The sequence below is a fragment of the Ruditapes philippinarum genome, unplaced genomic scaffold, assembly GCF_026571515.1.
Source record: "Ruditapes philippinarum isolate M1 unplaced genomic scaffold, ASM2657151v2 ctg740_1_1_1_1, whole genome shotgun sequence".
Taxonomy (NCBI): domain Eukaryota; kingdom Metazoa; phylum Mollusca; class Bivalvia; order Venerida; family Veneridae; genus Ruditapes; species Ruditapes philippinarum.
In genome coordinates, this window is record NW_026859466.1 from 134,715 (window position 1) to 161,085 (window position 26,371).

The 26,371-nt window shown below is 30.2% G+C and overlaps 1 protein-coding gene across 7 annotated transcripts in view; it reads right to left on the bottom strand.

Moving 5' to 3' along the window:
• LOC132756610 (eyes absent homolog 1-like) overlaps positions 1–25,168 on the bottom strand; it is a 78,925-nt gene extending 53,757 nt beyond the window's left edge. For 2 of the 7 annotated variants that reach the window (XM_060747728.1, XM_060747727.1), the window contains exons 1-3: positions 8,219–8,357; positions 7,710–7,777; positions 1,214–1,353 (exon numbers count right to left, since the gene is read on the bottom strand). In XM_060747728.1, coding sequence (XP_060603711.1) covers positions 1,214–1,353; positions 7,710–7,777; positions 8,219–8,338 — 328 coding nt within the window. In that variant the 5' untranslated portion in view covers positions 8,339–8,357. Of the gene's footprint in view, positions 1–1,213; positions 1,354–2,663; positions 2,810–7,709; positions 7,778–8,218; positions 8,358–17,579; positions 17,836–25,018 lie in introns of those variants that run through there. The other 5 variants (XM_060747734.1, XM_060747731.1, XM_060747732.1 and 2 more) reach the window with 5 other exon arrangements.
• Between the last annotated feature and the right edge of the window lie 1,203 nt (positions 25,169–26,371).

Sequence of the window (26,371 nt, forward strand, 5' to 3'; positions counted from 1 at the left end):
AATCTTTAAGTCCAAATGATGACAAACGAGGGTAATATATGCATTCTTTACAAACAATTTCCTTAATTGATCAACTACAAAGAAATAAATATATATGAGTCAACGCTGCCACATTTTTTAATCTTAATTAAAAAAAATTTAATTGTCAAATAAAAGGGGTACTTGAAATTGCTTTAACAGAAATATTTGAGAGCGTTGGATAGCCAAATAAATAAATTTCAAATCCCAAAAAGGTATCTGAAAAAAAAATGTTTGACATATTTCGATCAATTATTATTCTTCTACTTGTTATTGACGTTCCAATTGAGATTGGATAAAGTCATTTCCGACCCTCGACTGAGTCATACATACACCTGTATTTAGCAAATGCCCGTTACTTGTCAGAAGGCGGACAATAAAGGTTGGCAATATATCTATGTAAGCTATTTAACAACTATTAACTTCAAGATGACTTTAGATATGAACCGTGTTATAGGGTGTGTTATGAATGAAGTATGCGCCAGATACCCTCCGAACATTGCCAATATTGGCACGCAGAAGATAATTGAAGGAAGCAATTCCCTGACAATGGCGGAAGACTGGATAACAATAATATTCTACCTTGACATACAGTCTTCCACCTTTCAGGGTCAATTGACTAAATGATAAATATACTGTTTACAAAATTACTAAACCTGTTTGAAATAGAAAGATTACAATTTCATAACTATTTATGTAAAATTCTTATAATTTTTAAGAGATTTAAGTTTTTTTGAGATTTAGGGAAACTTCCAAGACTGCTGAACAATTAAGCAGCAATAACAACTCTGATAAATCATTCTTAACAATATTACCTATCTTTTGTCCTCAGTATTCAATACCCTAACTAAGAGCCGTACCAGTCTGAATTTCAAGGCAGTTAACCAAGATCCTACACTGACAACGCAGTATAGGTCATTTTGTGACTTTCCAGCTTTACTGGTGGCAGAAGACCTCAGGTGCCCCTCTGTACACTATTCCAGGCACAAACAGGCACCTGAGTAGAATCACTGACATTCCGTAAGCTATTCTCACATGAAGAATCCGAAGACGCTGGCGTGGCTCGAACCTACAGTGTGAGAGCTTCCTGTCATTGTCGGAAGCCTAAATTTCCTGTGCTGACCTCTTGAGGAGAGGAAAGAAGAGCAGGAGAGGGAAATAATAATATATCTGTACGAAGTTATGCAAGTAATACCTTGAGTGGTGCCATTGGTTATAGTTTCCGGGTAGCCGTCTTTAGAATCTGCTGATGTATGACTAGATGAATTCTCCTCGACTTGATTAAATGATGATGGACTATGATGATTTCTCACTGGTTGTAATTCCTCTAATACTCTGAAATAAATAATTCTAGGTTTGAATACTACTCATTTGTAACAAAGATTTTCATTGGATAATTCGAAAATCTCATATATTTAAATCCATATACACATTGTACACCGCTATTGTAAATTTATATAAACATTAATTTTCTTCCTTTTGAAATTTTCAAAACAGAATTTTCATTAATTTGTTGTAGAGATTTGGAACATAATTATATGGCCAGGTATAATTGTTTGTAAAATATATAACCCTAACAGGTAAGCACCCTCAGGTCATATAACCCTATGACTGGTTATATTTTATGACCATAAAAATTGTGAAAAAATCTTCACAACTTTAGATCACAATATAAACCATACATACTATATCAATTTATAAACAAAGGTTCAATAATTAAAACTGAAATTCCAAAATAAAAATCTATTAATTTTCAATTCTTATCGTCTTTTAATAAATTAACAACTTATAGAAAGAGCCATAAAAATTCTGAAGCAAGTTTTAAGGAAATAAATTAAAGAAAATAAAATGTTTTATCTTTTAAGTGACTTAAAACTTTTTTTAAGTAATATAAATTCAAATGCACAGGCGAAATATACATTATAGGGTAATAAAACAATCCTGTATGTATATAGATCTGCTAAAAGCGTTATAAACATACAGTGGAATTCATTCTCTCCATCAAATCATCGATTGCCGTTCAGGTCAAAGTGAAATTTTGCTTTAACAAATGACATTTTATTATACATCCAATTTTGAAACAGTAAAATAGTACAAACAAATAAAACAACATGCTCCAAACATGGGGCATTTATGATCCCATTAATGGCCTGACATCATTTCCAGACAATCACATCTACATTAAATGATAACTGTTCTCTCACTTTGCCTTATTTCTCTTTCAAATTTTTAACTATTGACATAAAAAAAAGTATGGAAATAAAAAATCAACTATTTTATGACTACTGTTATACCAGCTGGAAGAAAATGATAAATTTTATGTACGGGGAAATATTTCATCAATATTACGTGTTTTATAACTTTATATATACATGAATGTCATATCAGTCTACAGTATATAACATATAATACATGTACTTTCTGTTTAAATAAATCAGTAATTTTTTTTTCTTTATAAAATGAAGACATAAATATTGATTATTCTTTATTCGCAAGAGTAAATAATATTCGCTTGTGTCAATATTTTAAATCCTTTTAATTTGGAGTCAATAAAAATTAAACATTTTACGCCAGAATAAATTTCATCAGAACCTATAATTTTCAAATTTTGTTTCCATGGCAACCAGGAGATGCTCAATACTAACCTCATCTGTCAAATGTCAGCATTCGAAATTTATGTACGAACAAGATACACTAATAACGAACTTTGAACAAAATTTATATCCAACATATGCTTTGCGACCATCGCTAATCCACTGTCGGTAATATCATAGTATCCAGTTTTATTTGCGGAAAGAAAAAAAAACATAAATAAATGTACCAGAAAAATAGAAAAACCCCTCTGTCGGTTTTCAGACAATACAATGTGTATTTTTTTCCACAAAGTTCCCGATTTTTGGGTAAGAATAGCAAAATGTGGTCAACGGATCGTAACTATCTATCACGAAGAGATAGACAATCCCCACTTTTCAAAATCGCTACAGATTTTTATCAAAAAATTTCATGCATGTTTTCACATTACTGTCTTTAGCCAATAATAATAGATACAAGGAATTGCGTACAATAACGTATAAAGATAATGCTTAAAATAGTATTTTTAAAACTGAATCATTTCTGATAAGTGCAATATCGTATTATATATAATAAAATATTCTCAATTATGATCACATTAAATTATGAAATATAAGATATTTAATATCCATAGGGGTTATTTTACCACAAAATGATATGCAACTTCGGTACGAAAACCTTAAAACCTCCGATTTATTTTTTTTTTGTCTCAAACTCGACCTAGTTTTGTTTTTTATTGAAAAAGGGCACAAGGCGAACAATCTTAGATAAAGAGATAAATTTTTACAGCATTGAAAATCAGTGAGATCGGCGTGATTTTTCCTTAAGACGAACCTTAAATGAGCCGTCCACAATGCCCGTGAACTATTTAACAAATCCTATTAATTGTAAAAACAATTAATCTGCATGCCTCGATGTACATTTTAAAAGGAAAATTATAAAACAATGCACAGATAATAACCTACTGATCGGGAAAAGAAATCGGCATGATATAGGAGAGGAAAAGGCATATACATAAAATATAGTAACTTCAAGTCATTCACTTTACGTAAATAATTGAACGGACTTATAATAGTATTTTGAAATGGAATACAATATATTACAATATTTGAAGAATCTTCTCTAAGCTCATATTACCACAAATATTATATTTTGTTTGTGGTTGTAATGAATCAATGCACTTTTTTTTAATTGTTGATAAATACATTTTCGTTTTTTTACTTCCATTTTGTCAATTAATATCAATCCAAGAAAGTGCTACCCGTGAACCGAGGTAAAATTTATATTCTCATTTTTAATGACCTGGAAAAAAAACTTCACTACGGCCCTTAAACCAAGTTCAGCAATGATGCAAGTTCAATTTACATTTTATATTTAACCGCAACTCCGGCCCTAAAACAAAGTTCAGCAATGATCGAAATTTCAATTTACATAATATATTTAATTGCAACTGCAAGGAAAACAGATTTGATAGTAATTTTATCAAATTCCTCCGTCAGGTCTGTTACTATTATTTTCACAATAAAATGATTTAGAACTAAAACAAAACTAAGCTTTCTCCGATTTAACTAAACTTGTACCAGAAAAATCCAACAAACGCATGTTCTACTTTTAAACGAGGTCAAAATGGAATATAATCAAATTTAATTTCATCTAAACGAAATATAACAGTGCTCTAAATAAATACAGTAGCATGCCAAGTGACAATTCCAGTCGATCCCCATTCACGAAAATTCCTGTCAATGGTTTTGAGACTATTTTCAGCTCTATGCTAATTATTATATGCCATAAAACCCCTCTTAACATCAGCCTAGAGCTCATTGCTCTGAACAATAACAAATTAACCTAATGGAGGGCTGGCTTTGGGAAATACAGTGAATTATCTGTAATAACCTTCCATTTGTATTTATTGTCCTGTATGACAATAGAAAGGAAGGAAGAACAATACTTTCTATAGCTAAACCCGATAATATTTCACAAAAATACACAATAATGATGGAGACTGGCTGCCATGAGTTAATCAGAAAGAGTGCTTGCCATCGTACTGAGACAGGAAATATATAACTAGAAATGGTCAAACGAGGGTAACCGTTTCTACATGATTTAATAAACCGCTTCGGTTTAATGAGTAGCCGCATTTTCAGCTAATGTGGCGATTTTCTAAATTCAATAACACTGTCATCAATTTACCAAGAATTTTTTTAACACTCAATGCTTTTTAGTACATGTATATATGTACATGTTGAAAAAAAATTAAATGTGCACTGATACATTTATCTAGTTTCAAAAAGTAAACCAATGGGAACTGATTGGTTACAACTCTAGGCTTCACTGTAAAGTGGCGATTTAATTGGAAACGTGTACTTGTTAATAATAGGTAAATCAAAACACTAAAAATACCCATAGCAATTTCTGATTCATCCCTGTCACTATCAAACATCTTCTCCGCCTTTTTTTTTTTCTATGAGCATGTTTTTTAATTACGCATACCTAACTCTGTAAATAGACTTTTTATTTTGCAAGTATTTTTATTCATCATTTTCAATGTTTACAGTGAGTGGCAGTGGTGTCTTATCAGAGCTGAAACTTCACATAAACCTCCATGGGGAGTCTGGTGATGTTAAAACACAAATTAAGTGCCAGTTATTTCATCATTATTGGCCAATTAAAACCCCCAATACCAGCTGGTTCACACAGATAAGAAACTATCATTGTCACAGTAATCATGAGCAACTTTTGCCCAATTAGCATACATCTTTACACCAATCAAACACTTCAAAATGAAAAAAAAAAAATTGTTCTTGCTGGTTTGAAAATTTATTTTTCTTCAAGTTATTGAAATGAAAAAAAAATTGATAACAATATATCTCAGGCCTGGTCAGGTTACAGGTTGGCAATTGCTCTATACACTATCTCACTATCAAACCCTAAGCTTTCTACAGGGTTTCTTGCTACCTTTTCTTAATTACCACATACATTCTAATGAAGAAGATCATTGATCATGGCAAATAAAATAAATAAAACAACAAAAATATATGCATGTACAATTATATTCTTATCAGCAGTATGCTCCCTAAAAAACCATCACTTGATGGGGTGGAAAAAATGGTCGCTTGAATTTATTATTATACTGTACAAACTGATTCTTCATGTTAATAATGTTTACCTGTTAACGTAACCAGTTACAATATGAGCCGCGTCATGACAAAACCAACATAATTGGTTTGCACCAGCATGGATCCAGACCAGCCTGCGCATCCGCAACCCTTTTACAAGTGGAGAAACCGATAGCGAACAGCATGGATCCTGATCAGACTGCGCGGATGCGCAGGCTAGTCTGGATCCATGCTGGTCGCAAACCAATTATGTTAGATATCTTCAACTAATAACTGTGCGATGTTCATCAATAAATTGATAAACCCTCATTAATAATACCTTAAATAATGACCTGACTCAGATCCTCGTCAATTCATAAAATGTTTATAAAACACCCGTGTAACTGCCTACCCAACTATAAACATTATTCAAGTTTCGGAATGCACCTCTTTGTTCATTTTAGTTTAAGCTCATTAATAATGCTACATTTAATTGACTCAAGCACTATTATTCGATTCTATTAAAATTCAACGGCCTTTTTAATATTCCGTTGCGAATAGACTGTAACAATTCTTACAGAACGGTTTTTGTAGACTTTTTACGAGGCCGGTGATTACCACTTCATAATCACTACCAACAGCCAGCTAATTTGAAATTCAAATTTGTAAATAAAGCATGTTATTTTCGATTTAAAACTTTTCAATTTCACACACTACTTAAACTGAAAGGCATTGTGGGATAGAATAGTATTTATCTTCCTATAGAATCTCATCAGAAATATCTACATTTACGAAAATACAAAACTTCGTACATCATTTTCTCCCTTAAACCCCCACTTTGGGGGTCAGTGAAAAACATTAAAAAACAAAACATACATTTTTAAAAAGGGATTTTAAATTTCCCAAAAATCTTTTAAAAAAAAATAAATTTTAAAAATACCCCTTCCCCAAAATCTGTACTTTTTAAAATCAAATAACCCGTTTCCTACTAAATTTTTGTAATGGACTTACTCTTTGTTTAAATTTTGGGGAACCATTTCCTAATGCTTTTTAAAAGGGTTTTCCAAAAAAAGTTTATTTTTAACGGGGGCCCCCAAAAACGACTGGGGGGGGTTGGGCCCTGGTTTTGGCATTCCCATATACCAAGGGGAAAGGGGCACATCTTTTTAAAATTTTTCTAAAAAATTTCCCCTTAAAATAATTTAAAATTTCATTTATGACATAAACCTAAATCATAGATACTGAAAATTCAAGAAATGACTTCTGCTGCAAGCTTTGCAAAAAACAGCAGTAAAACTAGTTTTCTCATGTCCTATATGTATTAGAATGTCTTCTAAAATAATTACAGCACAGATTTTAACTAACTTCACATTCCTAAACAATGAAAAAACATAAAAACAAAACACTTACATGTTTTGCATGACAAGGAATTCATTAACCAGTTTCAAATAATTGCATAACCTGCGACTATTGCCATACTAAACCACAGAATAGATTTAAGCTAGCACAGGAACTTTCTTCATTTTCTGCCTAATTCTCAGGTTAAGTTTGAACCAAAGACAACGTATGTTACTTCCCAACATTAAACCAAGGACAATGTTTTTGCTTCCCTATATAATAAATTGAACAATATTTAACCAAGGACAATGTTTTTGCTTCCCTATATAAATTGAACAGTATTCAGCCAAGGACAATGTTTTTGCTTCCCCATATAAATTGACCAATATTAAACCAAGGACAATGTATTTGCTTCCATATATAAATTGACCAATATTAAACCAAGGACAATGTTTTTGCTTCCCTAGATAAATGACCAATATCAAACCATGAATCAAACAATATTTAACCAATGATAATGCATGTTGCGTCCCCATTTAATGACCAATATTGAACCAGGGACAATTTACAGTTCTTCCCCTTCATACATGGCCAATAATGTGGCAGTACACAACAAAAATCTTGTACGCTTCCCCAATACTTTCCTCTTGTGTGACATCTTTTCAAAATGTATACCCTAAAACTTACTTTGTATGATTGTTTAAAGTTGGATCATCACTCTCTGGGGTGTCACATTCAACTTTCAGTCTTTTCACCTGAAAACAGAAGAATGGAAGTGTAACAGTAAGTCACATATTCCGAGTATTTCATACTAAAATTTTTCTTTCTATATATTGCCAATAACACATCACCTTAAAGTTGAATAAAAAACTTTGCAATTATGCAATAACTCTGACATAACCATCACACAAGTTTTCTCTAATAACAACAAGTTTCTCAAATATCACTCTCAATGTTCTAGCCAACCATTCACAGATACTTTGTTAAGTCAGATTAGCATAGTATCATTATACAAATGTAAATAAGTTTTACTGCCTGACATACTTCCAGCTTCTGTTAACACTTAACCTTCTACCATTTAAATTACAGAATTTCCTCTATTTTTAAAAAAAAAATCTGACAAAAAAAACAAACAAACAGAAATAAAAAAGGATGTTCTCAATGCATGGTAGATAGTTATGATATTTATAACTTACTGGAGGTTCAAAGTCAAGGTCATCTAACGAGGATGGAGTTGCTGGTGGTGATAAAGAAAGTTCATCACCAAGGTTACAGTTACCATAGCAACTCATCATGGGATCAAAACCAACTATCATTGTAATAGGAAAGAATCCATTTAAATGAATAATATCTAGTAGTAGTAGTAATACAATCACAGCTTTACTATTGTGTCCTTGACCTATATATGTAATAACATCACTTATATCCTTGACCCTTTTCGAAATAAACAACAATAACACTTTTTCATCAACAACAGCAAATAGTATGTCCTAAACCTTTAAAACAACAACAATCGCACAATATACTTCAGCCTTAACCTTTGACAAAATATCACATAAGATGTCCTTGACCTTAGAAAATAATAGCGCATATGATGTGACCATGTCCTTGACCTTTATAAATATATAATCACAATAAACACTTGTTCACTGTTTTTTTTCTCATAAATAGATCCTTGAAGAATGAACACAAAGAGAAATAGAGCTAGATGCTGTAAGCTTTACTGTACAATCACCGAAAGCCTAATGTCAACAAGAAAAATCACACAATCTCTAGAATCACAGGAAAGGCATATGTTGTATATCCAGCTGTGTTAGATTACACATGCTTTCTTCACAGAGATGTGTTTTTTTCCCCTTTTCTTTTATGCATAAAATATGATAAAATCCCCTGATAGTTTCACCCAAATGTTCTTTCGAGAGTTTATATTTCACAAGTCCCATGGCTTGCTTATCAGCGAGAATCTGTTAATTTTTGGCCAGCTACCTTCACTGTAAATCGCAGAAAACAATCTCCTACCAAAAGTATTCACAAACAGTATATATCTATCTTGTTAAATTATGTTGAAACACTTTCTGTTAACTATGTAAGTAAGTAATTTCTGTGGTAAGAATTCAGTGCTAAAATACGTTATCTAAACCTGGAAACTGTAGTCGGATGCGTTCATTAGGAGTGTATGTCCAGAAAAAAATATGCCTGATTCTTGAGAGACTGACTTCAATGGAAATCTTGATGATTTAATGTACTGGATGTCATGGTTAGGTGGAAACAGGGACATGTTTGACTACTAAACAATCCAGAATATCCACTCAATTAGTGTGTAGGTTGTTGTTGTTGCTGTCTTTTCCAGACATTCCAACAGAATGAAATCAATTTCAACAAAAAAAGACGAGAAGCAAATTAAAATAACTTCAAAACATTAAGCATAAGTACTTGAAAGCTGTTTTCATTTTTTTCATGTTATTTTTTAAGGAACTGTCTTAAAACATGAAACACACTAAAAATTTATGAACACTATCACAGAACTGTTACAAGACTTAATAGCCAACACACAAATTTACAGTGTTAAACTTATATCCTCATGAAAATTAGGATGATTCCACGAATCTAAAATTTTGTATTATTTATTTACATTACATATTCCTATAATGTACATCTCCTTATTTTTTAAATTCATATCTATAAATACATCACTGAAACACAATTTCCCATGTACACCAGTACAGCAACACATATGGTACAGGTTAGGAGCTACGTTTGGTGACAGAAACTCTACTGGACACAGTAGGGGTTCACTTCCTGTTAGATATCCCTAATGCATTGTGGGTAAGTTAACAACAAGTAATATTAGTAACATATGTTAATTATAGAATTTTACTATAAATATGCCAAACAATGTCTATCTTACATTAATCATCCAGTGTCTTTTTATAACTTAGGTAATTTATAGATTTAATTATACTGCAATTACAATTTAAAGGGAGGTAATAAGTATTTCAATATCAATATTAAGTCAAGTCAAATATTCTTTTTTTTGTCAAAACATATACATATATACATGTTTAGTATATACAAATATAAATATCAAAGTTATTAGCAATTATATAAAATCCTTTAAATGGTTATTACATTAATCACATTTATTTTAAAGGAACTAACCAATGAGGTTTATTTACTTAAAGGGACTAGATTTTTTTTTCCATTTGTGTACCATCTGACATATATTGATTTCTAATGTAACATTGACTACCTGTATATTTCATAACTATCTTTCAAATACACTTTTTTCCATTCTCTGTGCACCACTTGATCAACATAAAAATCTTAATTTGTATGCTTTTAGGCTTTTGGACCTCAATGGAGCTCCTTTAAAACAACTTGTGAAAATCAAATCAAAGAACTTACTTTCTAGTTATTATTACAGGCAAATCTTAGAAAATGTTCTTTCCATTTCAATTAAATATTGAAGCCGAAAATTTTTGTATGAATTTAAAGGGACTCACTCCATTGAGTCTTTTCTGGCATGACGAGGCTTGAAAGCATGACGAGGCTTGAAATAAATTTTTCGATATTAATGTTTCATTTGATGTAAGTCTAGACTAATAACTTGTGTGCAAATGTCAGATCATTTGCTCACCCTGTTTTTCCAGAAGAATTATTTTAATTGTGAAAAATTAAAATCGGTCTTGGAATAGCAAAAAGAAAAATACAATTTTCAATTAAATTCTGTCTATACTTCTTCATTATCTTTTGCATATATTTCTGTTTTAAGTGACCCAGCTGATATATGTACAGAATTCTAATTTTATGCTTATAGGGTTTTGGACCTCAGTGGAGTCCCTTTAATGCTAGCAGTCCTTTAGTCCATCCCCCTCCCACACACGATTAACTATAATTTAGGAATAAAAGGCTGTTAAAGAAACTCCGATGCAATCTGCTGTCCCCTGTAAATATTTACTTACGCAAAGATAAACATTGTGTTCTAAAGATTGCCCTGATATTCACACACTTTGTCATTGTGATTTCTTGTTTAAAATATTTTAACCAAACAGTTAAGGTAAAGAAAGTGACAAAAGGACATATGTGAAGAATAAATAATGTCACAAAAGTATGTCAACAGAAAAGCCTTCAGGATAACAAAGTCAATCCCTACTACCATTATAATGTTCTAATCAGTATCAAATCTTAAATAACTATAAAATTTGGTATTATATCAGTCTTTTCTTAAAACATTAAATATACTTATAATTATTATAATAATGAAAATAAAATATGTAATACATTAAAGGTAGTGGGTGTGGGCTCTTTTTTTTGTTTTTGTTTTTGTTTTGTTGAATAGTGAATCATAACATGGAATATGACAATAAATTCTATATATTAAATTCATCTTAAGGATTACAATGTTGTTCTATTTGAACTGCAAATGAATCTATCTCCAACTAAACTTTACAGTATGCCATATATAAGTGCCATTTATTAAAGTGAGCAACACCATTAAAATGGACATTGTTGACTGTTGGGATAGCTTCTCAACATCTCTTTTGTAATTGAAAGGTGTGAATTAATGTTTTAAATGCTGAATTAACAGATTTGCCCTATTTTGAACATGGAACAGTCCATTCATACTTTTAGAGATTTCAATATCATACACATTACACTAATAGCCCAGTCAAATTGCACAGTAGTGCACACCGGCTTGGCTCTGGTGGCAAAGGCTAATCACTTTTGGTTTCCACCAGTGTAAGATTCAAACTCCCACTTGTTTTAAACATGACCACTGACCACTTGTTGAACACTGACCACTTGTTGAACACTGACCACTTGTTTTAAACATGAACACTGTAAATGATCACTAACAGATATACATGTACAATGTATCATTATCAATAACAAGAAAATATCATAATTAAACTACACATATAAAATTAATTAATGGAAAAAAAAGTCTGGCAGCAAGGAAGCTGTGATTTCAATAATATTAATAACACCTATATTATGTTGATGATGTGAAATTAAAAGAGTGAACTGTGTGATGATTAGACTCTCTGACAAAGAAAACAACTATTCTGACACTTCCGAGAATTTAAAGGCTTCGATCTTACACTCCTCCAAACATGAAACAAAGAATAATTGCTCCCCTTTTCTCACCTAAACAGGCTAAAAAAAGTCACACATATACATCAGCATGGTGTCTCACAGATTTAATTTCATTAATGATTATGACAACTAACAAACACTAAACCTATAATATGGAAATACAAAAAGTCATGTTCGTAAAGAAGTGTCAGTTCCTCGAAAAATCTGAAAATAAGAATCAATGTTTTGTTTAAGGTTTTTGGCAATTTTTTTTTCTATTTTTGGCACATCAATTTCTAATTTTACACCAGTTTATTGAAAACAGAAATTAAAAGAGATTAAATTAATATTATAGATGAATCTGTTGGTTGGTATTAATTTTCAGAAACAATTAATAATTTTCTGGTTAAAAATAAGCTGTCCAGCTGTTTTTATAATATTAAATATGGTTAGATGAAAAGTTTTATTAATAATTTTAAAAGGTTGTCTTAATTTATTTCTCGAAAGTAATTTTTCTGGTGTTCATCATGATGCCATATTTCTAAAAATCTGAAAGTTTTAAAGTCTGGGGGATAAGGTGACGGAAGTCTTACGTTTGTCAAAAAAGTATAACATAATCTATACAACACAGTCTGCACAGTGTTTGTTATTAAAATTAATACCAACCAACAGATTCATCTATAATATTAATTTAATCTCTTTTTAATTTCTGTTTTCAATAAACTGGTGTAAAATTAGAAATTTATGTGCCAAAAATAGAAGAAAAAAATTGCTTTTCGAGCTTCACAAAACTATGTGTAGAAGAATCAATGTTTTGTTTTAGGTTTTTGGCAGTTTTCAGCAAGCATGATTTGAGAGTATGAAAGGATCACTTGTGATGATAGCCCCCAGTATGAGATAAGCCAGAAATTTTCTGACAGAATTAGCTCTTCAAGATGAAGGTAGATAAACCTTTCGTACATGTCAGACTTATATCATACCCCATGATCTTACATATTATTAAGCAGACACCTGCCAAAATATTAATTATAATAAATCATTATCAAATTGGGACTGTAACGGGTGGTTTCTACTTTACATGATATGGCATGCTTAGTAAAGCTAACTGGTGGGGTAGGGACAAAATTATTTGAATCTTTATTTACCAAGTAATAAATTTCTTAAATAATATGATTCATATTTATTAATTATCTTATAAGCTCTACGAAGTGGATGACTAACTTATGAAACAGCATGATTTTAAAATTCCTATTTAGGTAAAAATGAATTTTTTTTCTGTGGAATTAGTATTTTTCAGAAGCCGTCAATATTTGATCTCTCTTACATGTGCAAGACTAAAATAACACTTAAAATCCATACATACATCAGTACTCCACGTCAAAATCAGAACAAAAACATACAAATTGTTTTATAAGTATAAAGTAACCATTTAAAAAAAGAACAAACATAATGTTTGGCCCTTCATGTAAATACTGCTACATTCGTTATTCAACATGCATAAAACATTTGTCTGGCCAGAATATAAACTACCTGCTGCAGGAAATAATTATATTTTTTTTTGGTTGGATTTTACGTCATACCAACTCGTAGATGTCATACGGTATCGCCACTTTCCAGCTTTACTGATAGAGGAAGACCCAATGTGCGCGTCCGTGCCTTATTTCAGAAATGAACGGGCACCTTACTTGAACCGATGACATTCTGTAAGCAAGCTGGATAGTTTTCTCACATGAAATAAGCTAATGTCACTGGCAGGATTCAAACCCACAGTGGTGAGGAGCAAGTGGTTTGAAACTATTCGGTCATGGATGCTCCTACTGCAGCAAATAATTTGAGTGTCAGTGCAGTAACAGTAGCCAGACATAGATCCTGTGAGTGGGGGCCAGAATGTTGAATCCATAATTATGGACCTGTTATTGAGAACCTTCCGAAAGGAAATATATATTTAACAGAAAAAACCACCTCACATCAAAACTTTCAGAACTTAGATTATAATATACATATGACTCTCTTTTTGTCCTGTAATATTGGTGGGAAGTTTATTTCTTAAACGGTGATCTTATAAAATGGTCAGAGAAGTATTTGTTATTAATATTTATAATATCTGATCCTTTCAACAGGTGGTTTCTACTTGTGAAGCATGACTTATTTTATATTTATACCATTTAATCAAATGAAATGATATTATTAAAGTCCAGGCATATTATATCTTATATTATATCTTCATCTAAGAGTATAATTATTTTGCTGTAGCACAGCAAGAGTGTTGTAAAATTAATGAGCAACAAGTTAGAAAACTACTGCACATCTACACCGACTCAGTGACACAATTCCATGGTCTATGACCAAACTGAAGTCACTAAGCTTTTGGCATCACAAGCATTTAAGCTTTTTATTAGCATCAACCCTTAGGTTATTTAGAGTAAATTTACAAACAGATACAAAACAAGATTTTCACTATCATGCAATTACAAAATAAAATTATAAACATTTTGAAAAACAATTTAAAGATTTTGAATACATAATATTATATTCAAAGATAATTAATGCCAGAAAAAGCGAGGTTTAAAGCCAGGGCCGGACTGTGGCACTCACAAAATTGATGGAAAAGATTTAACATGTTTCTATATGACATTTCAGACAAAACTTAATTCAACAGCAATTTAAAAAGCAGACAAATTTCTTGGAAAAACTATTCAACAAACAGGTCAGAGTCAATCCATTATTGACCTTCTATTGTATATATGTCCTTACCTAATATTTCTTCACTTCCACAAAGGGGAAAAAGTTGTATAATTAATTCACAAGCAAATAGTATGAAGGTGTATCACCTATTGTAGGTAAGAAAGTCAACAGAACTTTTACCATTGTGGCAAACACATTCAAACAAAAAACATTGAAAAATCTCAATATCAGTTGCGACAGTTTTCTTTTTTTCGTTACTGTCAACTACAAGATGACATTGAGAGACCTCTAATGAAAATTTGAGCCGCGTCACGACAAAACCAACATAATGGGTTTGCGACCAGCATGGATCCAGACCAGCCTGCGCATCCGCGCAGTCTGATCAGGATCCATGCTGTTCGCTTACAAACCCTATAACAAGTAGAGAAACTGATAGTGAACAGCATGGATCCTGATCAGACTGCGCAGATGCACAGGCTGGTCTGGATCCATGCTGGTCGCAAACCCATTATGTTGGTTTTGTCGTGACGCGGCTCATTTCTTTTCTACTCTTTTGCTCATTGCCTCAAGTTACAGAAGATGTTCCTGTAGTAAAAATGAATAAAAAATGAAGTTTTCTACAGATCTGGTGATTTCTTGCTTTGTTATTGATCACGTACATGTGTCATATATATCAATAGAATGGTGAATTATTTTACCGGAATTTTCCACACGGAAACATTGTTATTTGAGAAATTAAATAATATATTTTTCATTTTCTTGTTTTTTATATTACAAATATTTGAATAATTGAGGGAGGTTAACAGAGAAAATGCTGAAAGTGTCATAAGAACAGCATAAAATTCACGAAATAACCCAGCTAATACTTTTAATACTTTTAACTTAATGAGGCATTATTGAATAAAACTTTCACAGATAATTAAATTCTTTGAAAAATATTTTTGTTTTAAACAATAATTCATAACACAATAATTTATCTAATAAAAATAATTATACAATTTTATTCAAGCAATATATAAATAATCTATCCATATTTGTTTTGTTTGTGTTTCTTTTTTATTTCATTTAAAGTTTTTATAGCTATTTAATTTTAGAAACAAAAAAAAAAAGAAATTATAAGCCATAATTATGTATTACATTAAATTGTATATATATAAATATAAATTTTCATATTTACATATAAATATAAAGTTTATGTTAATCTGCTGAGGGGGGGGGTCATAATTATAATAGACTTAGAAAATGGGTTTGGTACCAGGCCGAGATGCTGAGGGTTTGGTACCAACCTCGGACAATATTTATACCGAGAGTTGAGAAAAATTTTATACAACTGAACAAAATGTAGAAGAAAACAATGCAAAATGTTTATTATTATTATTATATAAATAAGACATTATAGGTAGATAGATACATATTTAAACAGATTTATTCTTTGAACACCTGGCTAAGTGAACCTTTGTTTTATTTTACCACAAAGCATGCATGTTGATAAGGGTTATCCCATGAAGAAGAAAAAACGTAAACCTCGCCTTTAAATAATGTCACTCTCGCAAAAATATGTCTGGAATTTTTGTGGTAGCTTAGATAACCTTCTTGATTAGAAAAAAGATAATTTTGCAGTTGTGAAAATATTCTCATGCTTGTAGCTATTTATGGTTTATTTTTTAAATTTTGGCCAAGAGGTTTGTTATGATTTAAGATAAAGTTTCAGTCTAATTCAACTTTTTCTTTAAAGTATAAACAAAATGAAAAAAAAATTTAACATTGAAAATTTTACTCTTGCATTAATTGTATTTAAAAACTGAAATAAAAATTAAATTCTCTTAGTTATAAAAATTAAATGTAATTTAAAAAAAATGTATTATAGTATTTATTATTTTAATACATGAAATAAGTGAATATTATGTTTTGCTAATTATCTTTGTAACAATTTGGCAATTGTCCCTTCTTCATTTAATGTTTTTGTTTGTTGATACTTCATGTTTTAACTTCTCCAATTTTTAAAATAAAAGGCGGTCCTTTTATTTATAGGCCTATAAAAAACAGATTTGTATAATAGTAATCAAGATCTTTATGTGTTAAAGTTTACATTTTGTAAACAAATTCAATGAAACAAAACACAAATTTATGAAACATTTAATCTTTGAGTAAAAAAAATAACAAACAAAGAAAATTCATCCTGATTTAAGGCGACTGGGGTGGGTTTAAAAAAAAAACATGATTAGTTTACTTTAATCGCAAAATAAAAAAAAAACCAACAAACTGCAATTTATTTTATTTCAAACATTAGTTTTGTTCTATAATCATTAATAAATATTGAGAAAATGCAAGGCCAGTGTAAGATTTCTTTTATAACTGAAATTTTGTCCGTATAGTTGGAATACTATACGATAGTTAAATATGATACCCGATTCTTTAACTCAACTAGATTGAAATACAATAGGCCTACCTGTTGAATACACTAACATAAACAAAAGATCCTTCTCCCAATTTATATATATCCTCAACTTAAAATTTTCCTTTACTAACAAACTTTCATAAAAATTAATTACATCAAATCCAGAAACATTGTCAACATTTAAATCGTTGAATTGTTCAATGGATTACGGCCAGCAATTGTTGAAGTATATGTTTGTACAATCACTGATTTTTAAGTCCAATGACAAAAGCATAAACAACGCAAATATCTTTTAAGGGATAATTTATGCTGATTCTAACCCAATACGGAGCTTACCCTTACTTTGATATAAAAACCCTTAAAATTATTTTAAACCAAATAAAAAGGTTACAACTTACACATACTAGTCAGCATCCGCTTGTATTATCTCCAAAAGAATTTACTCCAGTGATTATGATTTTTTTCGTTTTTTTCTCCGTAAAAAAAAAACAAATATCACACAGTAAGTACGAAGTTGTTGATTTTTTGTGTTTGTTGAACAAGTTTAAAATATCCAAAGGTATTCTCAGTACAACCTTCTTGAAGCCATAAAACCAAGATAATATTAAGAATATGTTAAAATCAGCTGACTATTAATATTAATAGATATTCAATAAAGTATCATTACTGGCTGACCATGTAGTACAATACACTACTCAAAGGTGGAGCTAAGTAAAATAAACTCCTCCCACTGAAAAATCAATACCGCCTCAAAACACAAATAGCTCCGCCTCCTATGAAATGCGATATGAAAGCCCTATGTAATTCAACTGTCAATCAAATGATCCAACTGGGATTTCTAACTAATTACGGGCCTATCATGTTGTAGCATCTTTTAGTTGCAACAGAAGGTTATTATCGCAGTGGCCTATGTATATTCAACAAGTTTTCTATGAAATGTTGAACTGCTATTATTTCGGCATATGGTTGGGCTAAAGTAACATAGGGGCCTACAGGTGCCCCCTCTGTAGGGGATGAAAAAAGATTTGGATCTAATCTGTAGAATCAAGGAGGGAAATCTGTCATTCTTTACAGTAAATACACAGTAAGATTCAAAGGCATAGCTCAGGTTCATGAGGTCTGAGCATTTTTTCGTGATAAAGATCAATATTTGAGAATCATAATTCAACAGTAATCCTTCAGTTTCTGGAATTACCTTCTTCTACCTCACAGACAATGTTAGCAACTGATTACAGAAGCTTTGCTATGAAAGTAAATTGGATGAAAGAAAATAGAAAATTTGTCCCTTAGCAAAATATTATAATGGCATAGCCGTAATCTGTAAGATTAGTTATAAAGTTACATGATGAAGTTAAATAACAAAACATCTTAAAAAAGCATATTATATATATACACAAGGAGCAACAATAATGTTAATTTTAATGCTTAAAAAAAGCTTTATTAATGGACAGAACAATTTTGTTTGTCATCTAAGTTATCATTTTTATACAAAAGGACTATAATTCAATAAAAGGAACAAATAGTTGTCCAAAATGACCGTATTTTTCAATGAAATTTTAGTAAAAAATTAAAAGTTCATTTTTATTTTGTTAGGAATTACGAGGACAAATTAGGATCATCAGGTCAACTAAGGTAAAGCGTCATTAAGCGGTGGGGTATTGTTATTTGGGTCTCTCTTTTGCATTCAACCTGTTGAAGTTTCACAACCAACCACATACTTGACCACTGGACAATTGTTGGTCAAAGATATAAGCGCTTTGGTTTGAGATTGTCCAGTTTGTTAATAGATTGACCACACTTTTATTCATAAGTGGTTGTTAATACAAAGTTTAATGTCAGCAATTATTTGTAGATTTTCGAAGTTACTGACCTCATGTGTTGACATCTATTTGCTAAACTTGGTCAGTAAAATAAAAAAATAACATCACAATTATTACAGAAAAGAAACACTGGTTATATAAAGACTACAAAGAATTTATAAATTTCAAAACCTATCTAAAATTACTAAAAACAAAACTGATGCCTTATATATCCCTGTACTACACAAAAATCATTGGTGTCCCAAAAATATGATACTCAGCTAGCTATACCATTTTTTAAAAATTTTGTTTCAGATATAATGTGAAGTCATAATACATGTACGTATGCTTTAAAGTAATAATTTGTAATCTCCTCATTTTATTATTCTAATTTGGAAAACATGATATTAAAAAATAATAATCTTTATGATCATAATGCAATATTATATGAATGTTTTTTAAGGTTACCTGTAAATATAATAAAACATAATCAAAAATTTAAAAAAAAATATACTAATTAACATGTTATTAACCTTTGGTAAATAAGCAAAGTAAAAATAAAAAAAAAATTCATGGTACTTAACAGCCATTGCATGATAGTGCCCATCTTAAACAGAAATTATTTATCTGGGAATTATATAAAAAAATTTTTTACATTATTGTCAGTTTGAAAAAAACAAACAACAAAAAACAACTTAATATAAATATGCTCAGTTTTAGAAAAGGTAAATATCTTTGAAAAACTGACATAAAATATAGTCCCATTGTTCAAAAATTAATTAAATTAACAAATATTCAAAAATAATTAATACATGGAGTTCGAATCAATTATAATTTTATAGACAAAAAAATAGATCCAATTTCTGGGCATATACGTTACAAAATTCTTACATGAACCTGTCAAAAACTGTTAGTTACGCTGAAAACAATGGGAACATAGACAAGATATGTACAGATTTAACATCATCGGCAATTAAAGCTACGAAATATGTCAATTGCCGAAAGAACTTTTATAATAAAAGATTTGACCTTTTGACAATCGAAACACCAAGGTAGATCAAACGCAGGAAGATGAATAAGAAATACCCGTTATCAGCGAAATCTTGCTAATTAGCATAAAAGTTGTCCAATTATACATTTAAAGGCCAATCATGATTGAAAATTTCACGATATTGAAACCAATTACAGCTTAAGATATATGCTGCGATACAATTGTAAGAAAGATTTTCCAATGACTTAATTATACTAAGCAACAGATTTTTATCTTCAATTTTCATGAAAATAATAAATTTATCAAAGGACATACTGATTATTACTCTATCTAGTATAATTCACCTGTCCTTAAACAAACAATGCTAAATCTATTTAGAATATAATGAGTATGTAAATAAGGAAAACATTAACAAATTACTACTTTCAAAAAGGTTATTGTGCCAACAATATCTAGTCCTTTTCCTTCATTTTTTTTCTTTTCTTTCAATTTTCCTGTTCATTTCTAATTCCTTGTTGTTGTTTTTTTTTAAATATTATTCAAGTCATATAATTTTGTATTTGTCACTACGCAACTTACAAATACAGACATAAGTCCTTACTAAGACCTAAAGCATGATACTTACATATTAAATTACGATTTAATTACTTAACTGACAAAAAAATGCATTTTTATTTGAATAATGTAGTCATCACTATTACTTTGAATAATGTAACATATCACTATTACACTGTATGTTTTCAAATAAAAATAGTTGTATATTTTTTTCATTTGCAATGATAAAGAGATTTGTTTCATTGAAATCAAGACATTTTTGCAAAAAATGAAATACTATTTTGGCTTTAATGTTTTTATTTTCAAATATTTCTACAATTCTGAATACATACAGTCCAGTGAAAATACCTCTTTCTAAAATTAAATGGTCTCCCAAAAGGAAAGAGGTGGCTTAGTTATATAGGTGTCCGTTCTAAAATTTCAACGTTCTCCCAAAAGGGAAGTCGAGTGGCTGATTGTTTAAGGTGTCCATTCTAAAATTAAACATTCTCCCAAAAGGGGAGCAGAGGCTAAGTGGTTAAGGTGTCCGCCTCTCAGCCAAGTGATCATGGGTTCGAGCCCTACCTGGGTCACGACCATCCTTCTTCATATGACACCTTAACAGTTTTAACCATTGGCCTGCTGGAACTGTAAGCGTTCAACGCCTTGGCCACCAGTATTATAGAGCCAGGCCAGCCTGCACATCCATGTAGTAAAACCTGGTCCTATATACAGTTGGCTGTTTAACTTGTTATGTATTTTGATACAGAAATCACTGAAACTTTAAATGGACTTCAATAAATAAATTCAAAGTTGGACAAGTGCATTATAGAAATAATGCATGTTGAAGCAGTGTCAAGGTTGCTGAGGTGTCACTCCCACATTATTTCAGACAGGAGGGGTGGTGGGAGGGCACCTGAAAAATTAGCTAGCCGGTAAACTATAAGGAATATAATTAATACCAATAAAACAAAATTAGTATATTTTGTTCCTAAACATTATATTTTAAATGTGTTAGTGAGACTGATGCAAAGTATCACCCTTTGGAAGACTAATATTTTGGTTGTTGCTGGAAGGTGTTGCTTTACAGAGGTTATTAAAATTCATTGCCTTGTAATTGTTGTTGTAAAGAACTACGTCTACATAGGGCTGTTCTGTAGTGGTTACACTGTATTATGTGATATGTATTGTTGGAAGTTGTCACTGTATAATATAATATGTATTTTTGGAAGTTATCATTGTATTATATAATATGTATTGTTGGAAGTTGTCACTGTATAATATAATATGCATTTTTGGAAGTTATCATTGTATTATATAATATGTATTGTTGGAAATTGTCACTGTATTATATAATATGTATTGTTAAAAGTTGTCACTGTATTATATATAATATGTATTGTTGGAAGTTGTCACTGTATTATATATAATATGTATTGTTGGAAGTTGTCACTGTATTATATGATATGCATAATTGGAAGTTGTCACTGTATTATGTGATATGTATTGTTGGAAGTTGTCACTGTATTATATAATATGTATTGTTGGAAGTTATAACTGTATTATATAATATGTATTGTTGGAAGCTGTCACTGTATTATATAATATGTATTGTTGGAAATTGTCACTGTATTATATAATATGTATTGTTAAAAGTTGTCACTGTATTATATATAATATGTATTGTTGGAAGTTGTCACTGTATTATATATAATATGTATTGTTGGAAGTTGTCACTGTATTATATGATATGTATAATTGGAAGTTGTCACTGTATTATATGATATGTATTGTTGGAAGTTGTCACTGTATTATATAATATGTATTGTTGGAAGTTGTCACTGTATTATATAATATGTATTGTTGGAAGTTGTCACTGTATTATGTATTGTTGGAAGTTGTCACTGTATAATATGATATTTATAATTGGAAGTTGTCACTGTATTATATGATATGTATTATTGGAAGTTGTCACTGTATTATATGATATGTATAATTGGAAGTTGTCACTGTATTATATGATATGTATAATTGGAAGTTGTCACTGTATTATATGATATGTATAATTGGAAGTTGTCACTGTATTATATAATATGTATTGTTAAAAGTTGTCACTGTATTATATATAATATGTATTGTTGGAAGCTGTCACTGTATTACATGATATGTATTGTTGGAAGTTGTCACTGTATTATATAATATGTATTGTTAGAAGTTGTCACTGTATTATATGATATGTATAATTGGAAGTTGTCACTGTATTATATGATATGTATCGTTGGAAGTTGTCACTGTATTATGTATTGTTGGAAGTTGTCACTGTATAATAAAATATGTATCATTGGAAGTTGTCACTGTATAATATAATATGTATTTTTGGAAGTTATCATTGTATTATATAATATGTATTGTTGGAAGTTGTCACTGTATAATAAAATATGTATCATTGGAAGTTGTCACTGTATAATATAATATGTATCATTGGAAGTTGTCACTGTATTATATAATATGTATCGTCGGAAGTTGTCACTGTATAATATAATTTGTATCATTGAAAGTTGTCACTGTATCATATAATATGTATCTTTTGAAGATGTCATTGTATTATATAATATGTATCATTGGAAGTTGTCATTGTTTTATGTAATATGTATTGTTGGAAGTTGTCACTGTATTAAAAATTGATATGTATTGTTGGAAGTTGTCACTGTATTATATAATGTATTGTTGGAAGTTGTCACTGTATTATATGATATGTATTGCTGGAAGTTGTCACTGTATTATATAATATGTATCGTTGGAAGTTGTCACTGTATTATATGATATGTATTGTTGGAAGTTGTCACTGTATAATATGATATGTATTGTTGGAAGTTGTCACTGTATTATATGATATGTATTGTTGGAAGTTGTCACTGTATTATATGATATGTATTGTTGGAAGTTGTCACTGTATTATATAATATGTATTGTTGGAAGTTGTCACTGTATTATATGATATGTATTGTTGGAAGTTGTCACTGTATTATATGATATGTATCGTTGGAAGTTGTCACAATTAATATTATGTATTGTTAGAAGTTGTCACCTTTGACCAACTGAATGTAATCATGATTTATTATTTTATGTGTAAATTATGTAACAGCCAACAGCCCCGCACTATGATCCAAATTTTTCTGCTATTGGTTAATATTTGGCGTCTTAATTCATGGAATTTTATTTTCAAAATTCCTTAAATTGCAATGGAAAGGTTGAAATTCAAAGAATAGCAAATCTTTTATTCAAATTTAGTTTGTCAAGCCAAGCAGGAAAATTTAGTTTTAAATAGCTGAAAAAGAATCTCCAAAATATAATACAGGTAGGTGATATGGCTAGGTCTAAATCTTTACCCATCATCAATAATGTTACATGTTACAGACTATCAATCTACCTTACGTTTTCAATTAAAAATGAAAATATCTTGCAAGAAGTATAATAAAATTAAATTTTCAAACTCATTCAAAAGTCATATTTCTATTTTAAAAAAAACAAAAACAAAACTCTTTATTTCTTCATAAAGTCAAAAAACAACAAAAAAACAGCAATTTAAATCAACTCAAATACCTTCAAATTATTCTTATGAAGTATATTAGTATGCACAATTTTTTTTTGTTTTTTTGTTTTGTTTTATTTTTTTCAAAATTTTTTAAGTACATTGTATTATACCTGTAAATTGGTTTGTAAATTTTTATTGTCAGATCAAGAAAACAAGATGGTATGCACAAAATATCTTTGAAAAAAAAAACAAACAAAAAAAACCAAACCAACAAACATCGACCAAAGACATTAAAAAATCTCCACAATAACAACTTATAAAATAGGGACAATGAAAGCCCGCAGACATTTTGCATGTGAGTGGCGTATACATCAACACAACAATGATAGGGAAATTACGGTTTAACAATTGAAAACTCATAAAACACGAGAACTAATTTCCAAGCGGACATTTTTTAAGTAAATGAAAATTCTTTATTGTAGCGTTTTTCGGAAATCTGCTGGGATTAAGGTTTATAATTGGTATTAATAAAAGGCGACGGATATTCCTGACGCTTAATTTGTCAAGATGTAAAGACCTGTAATTACGGATAGGTCTTTTTTTAACTGCGAGTCATAAAAGAAAAAAACCTGTTGTAGTTTCTTGATTCATTTTATAATTACGATCGCTGCTGCTTCTTACTTCTTCATAAAGTTGAAAATTTTAATTTTACGTCTGTAGATATTTTAATGCCAGTTGTCTTTGTATATCATAATATGATTTTTATCATGACTGGCGTCTTAAGCAAATTTTAATATCGGAGAAAAGGAGCTGTGATTAATATTTGAACTAAAAACAATGTCTAGGAATGCAACTATTTAATGATTCCGGAAGAAAATGCCAATAAGTTATTAACAATAAAAATTCAAGCAATTTTTAGAGATAAGTTAGAGATGTAATATTGTAACTGTAACAAAACCCAAGATAAATGACCATTACCTTTTTGATGTCTGCTGTGTTTAATTCTCAAAAACTGCACTATCTTGAACTCCAAAACCTGAAACCCTAATCACTTTATATCCACAGTTATTGTACCTACAGAATTCACTTCCTCTTTTCTTATTATTACACTTGCAACAACAATTCTGTAACAACCAAAAAATGACTATACAATTCACAAATGATACTGTCCCACAAAATTCACCACACTCCACCTCGTAATTTTTTTCCCCTTTTTTTTCCGCATACACACAGATAAAGATTAAATTCTACTCAAAACCTCGCTATTGGTGGGAATATGAGAATTTCTCATATTCTCCCGTTTTGTGACTAGCGGGCAGGGGAAGAGAGGCTCACACAAACTTTCGAAACAGTTTGCCAGCCGACATGGAGGGGGAAAAAAGGTTAAACACGAGATCACATTAAATCAGTTGTATTTGAATAGCCGAATTTAGCAAACCAATCACGGAATTAGACAGGGGGGATAAAATAAAACATTTTATTGTTAACGATTTGTCACGAGAGGTCAAGAGAACAGACAGATTTATAAAAAGGTTATTTTTGATAATGGTAGAACAAACACATGAAAGATGAACATCAAACGTAAAGCTCTAGCGGATCTGCATGAATACAAATTATTCAAGGCTTTTCACAGTCATTTAACTGAATTCGAGTGTTTGCTTGAAATGGACCAGTACTTCAGAATTAGATAAAAGCATAAAAAAAAAATTTTTTTAGTATCTTAATCATAATTTTTGTAGATTTTTTTTTTTTTTGGACACATTTTTTAATACTTAAAACTTACGGAAGAGAATTGGTTTCTATATCGGAAATATAACTAAACTGTGTAGACCATTTTGCAATTTTGAGGAAAAAAGGACCTTAACAATATTTTTTTTTTTTACTTTAAAATTATTTATAGTTTGACTTCAAAATTATTTTTTTGACTTCAACATTATTTAAATATATTTTGACTTCTTATTAATCTATGATAATTATTGTAATCTTCATTTCTATTACATGTATGTGTTTTAAAGTACAGCTACAGAAATGCATTAAAAAAATTAATATTCCTAAATTTCCATAATGGACTAGTCCGCCTTTGAATTTTGGAACAGTCAATTTGTATTTAAAGGGATATCAAAAACATAAAATTGATTAATCAAAAGAAATGAGTCTTGTCTGGCTTAAGTCGGCTGAAGATAACTATCGCACTATACATTCTAAAAAAATGAATATTTTTTTCAACACAACAACTCGTTAAAGGACTTCCTTAATAGTACAAAACAATAATTCAAAATTTACTGAATTATATATAGTTTTCATTAACTACAACTGCAATTAAAGATTATG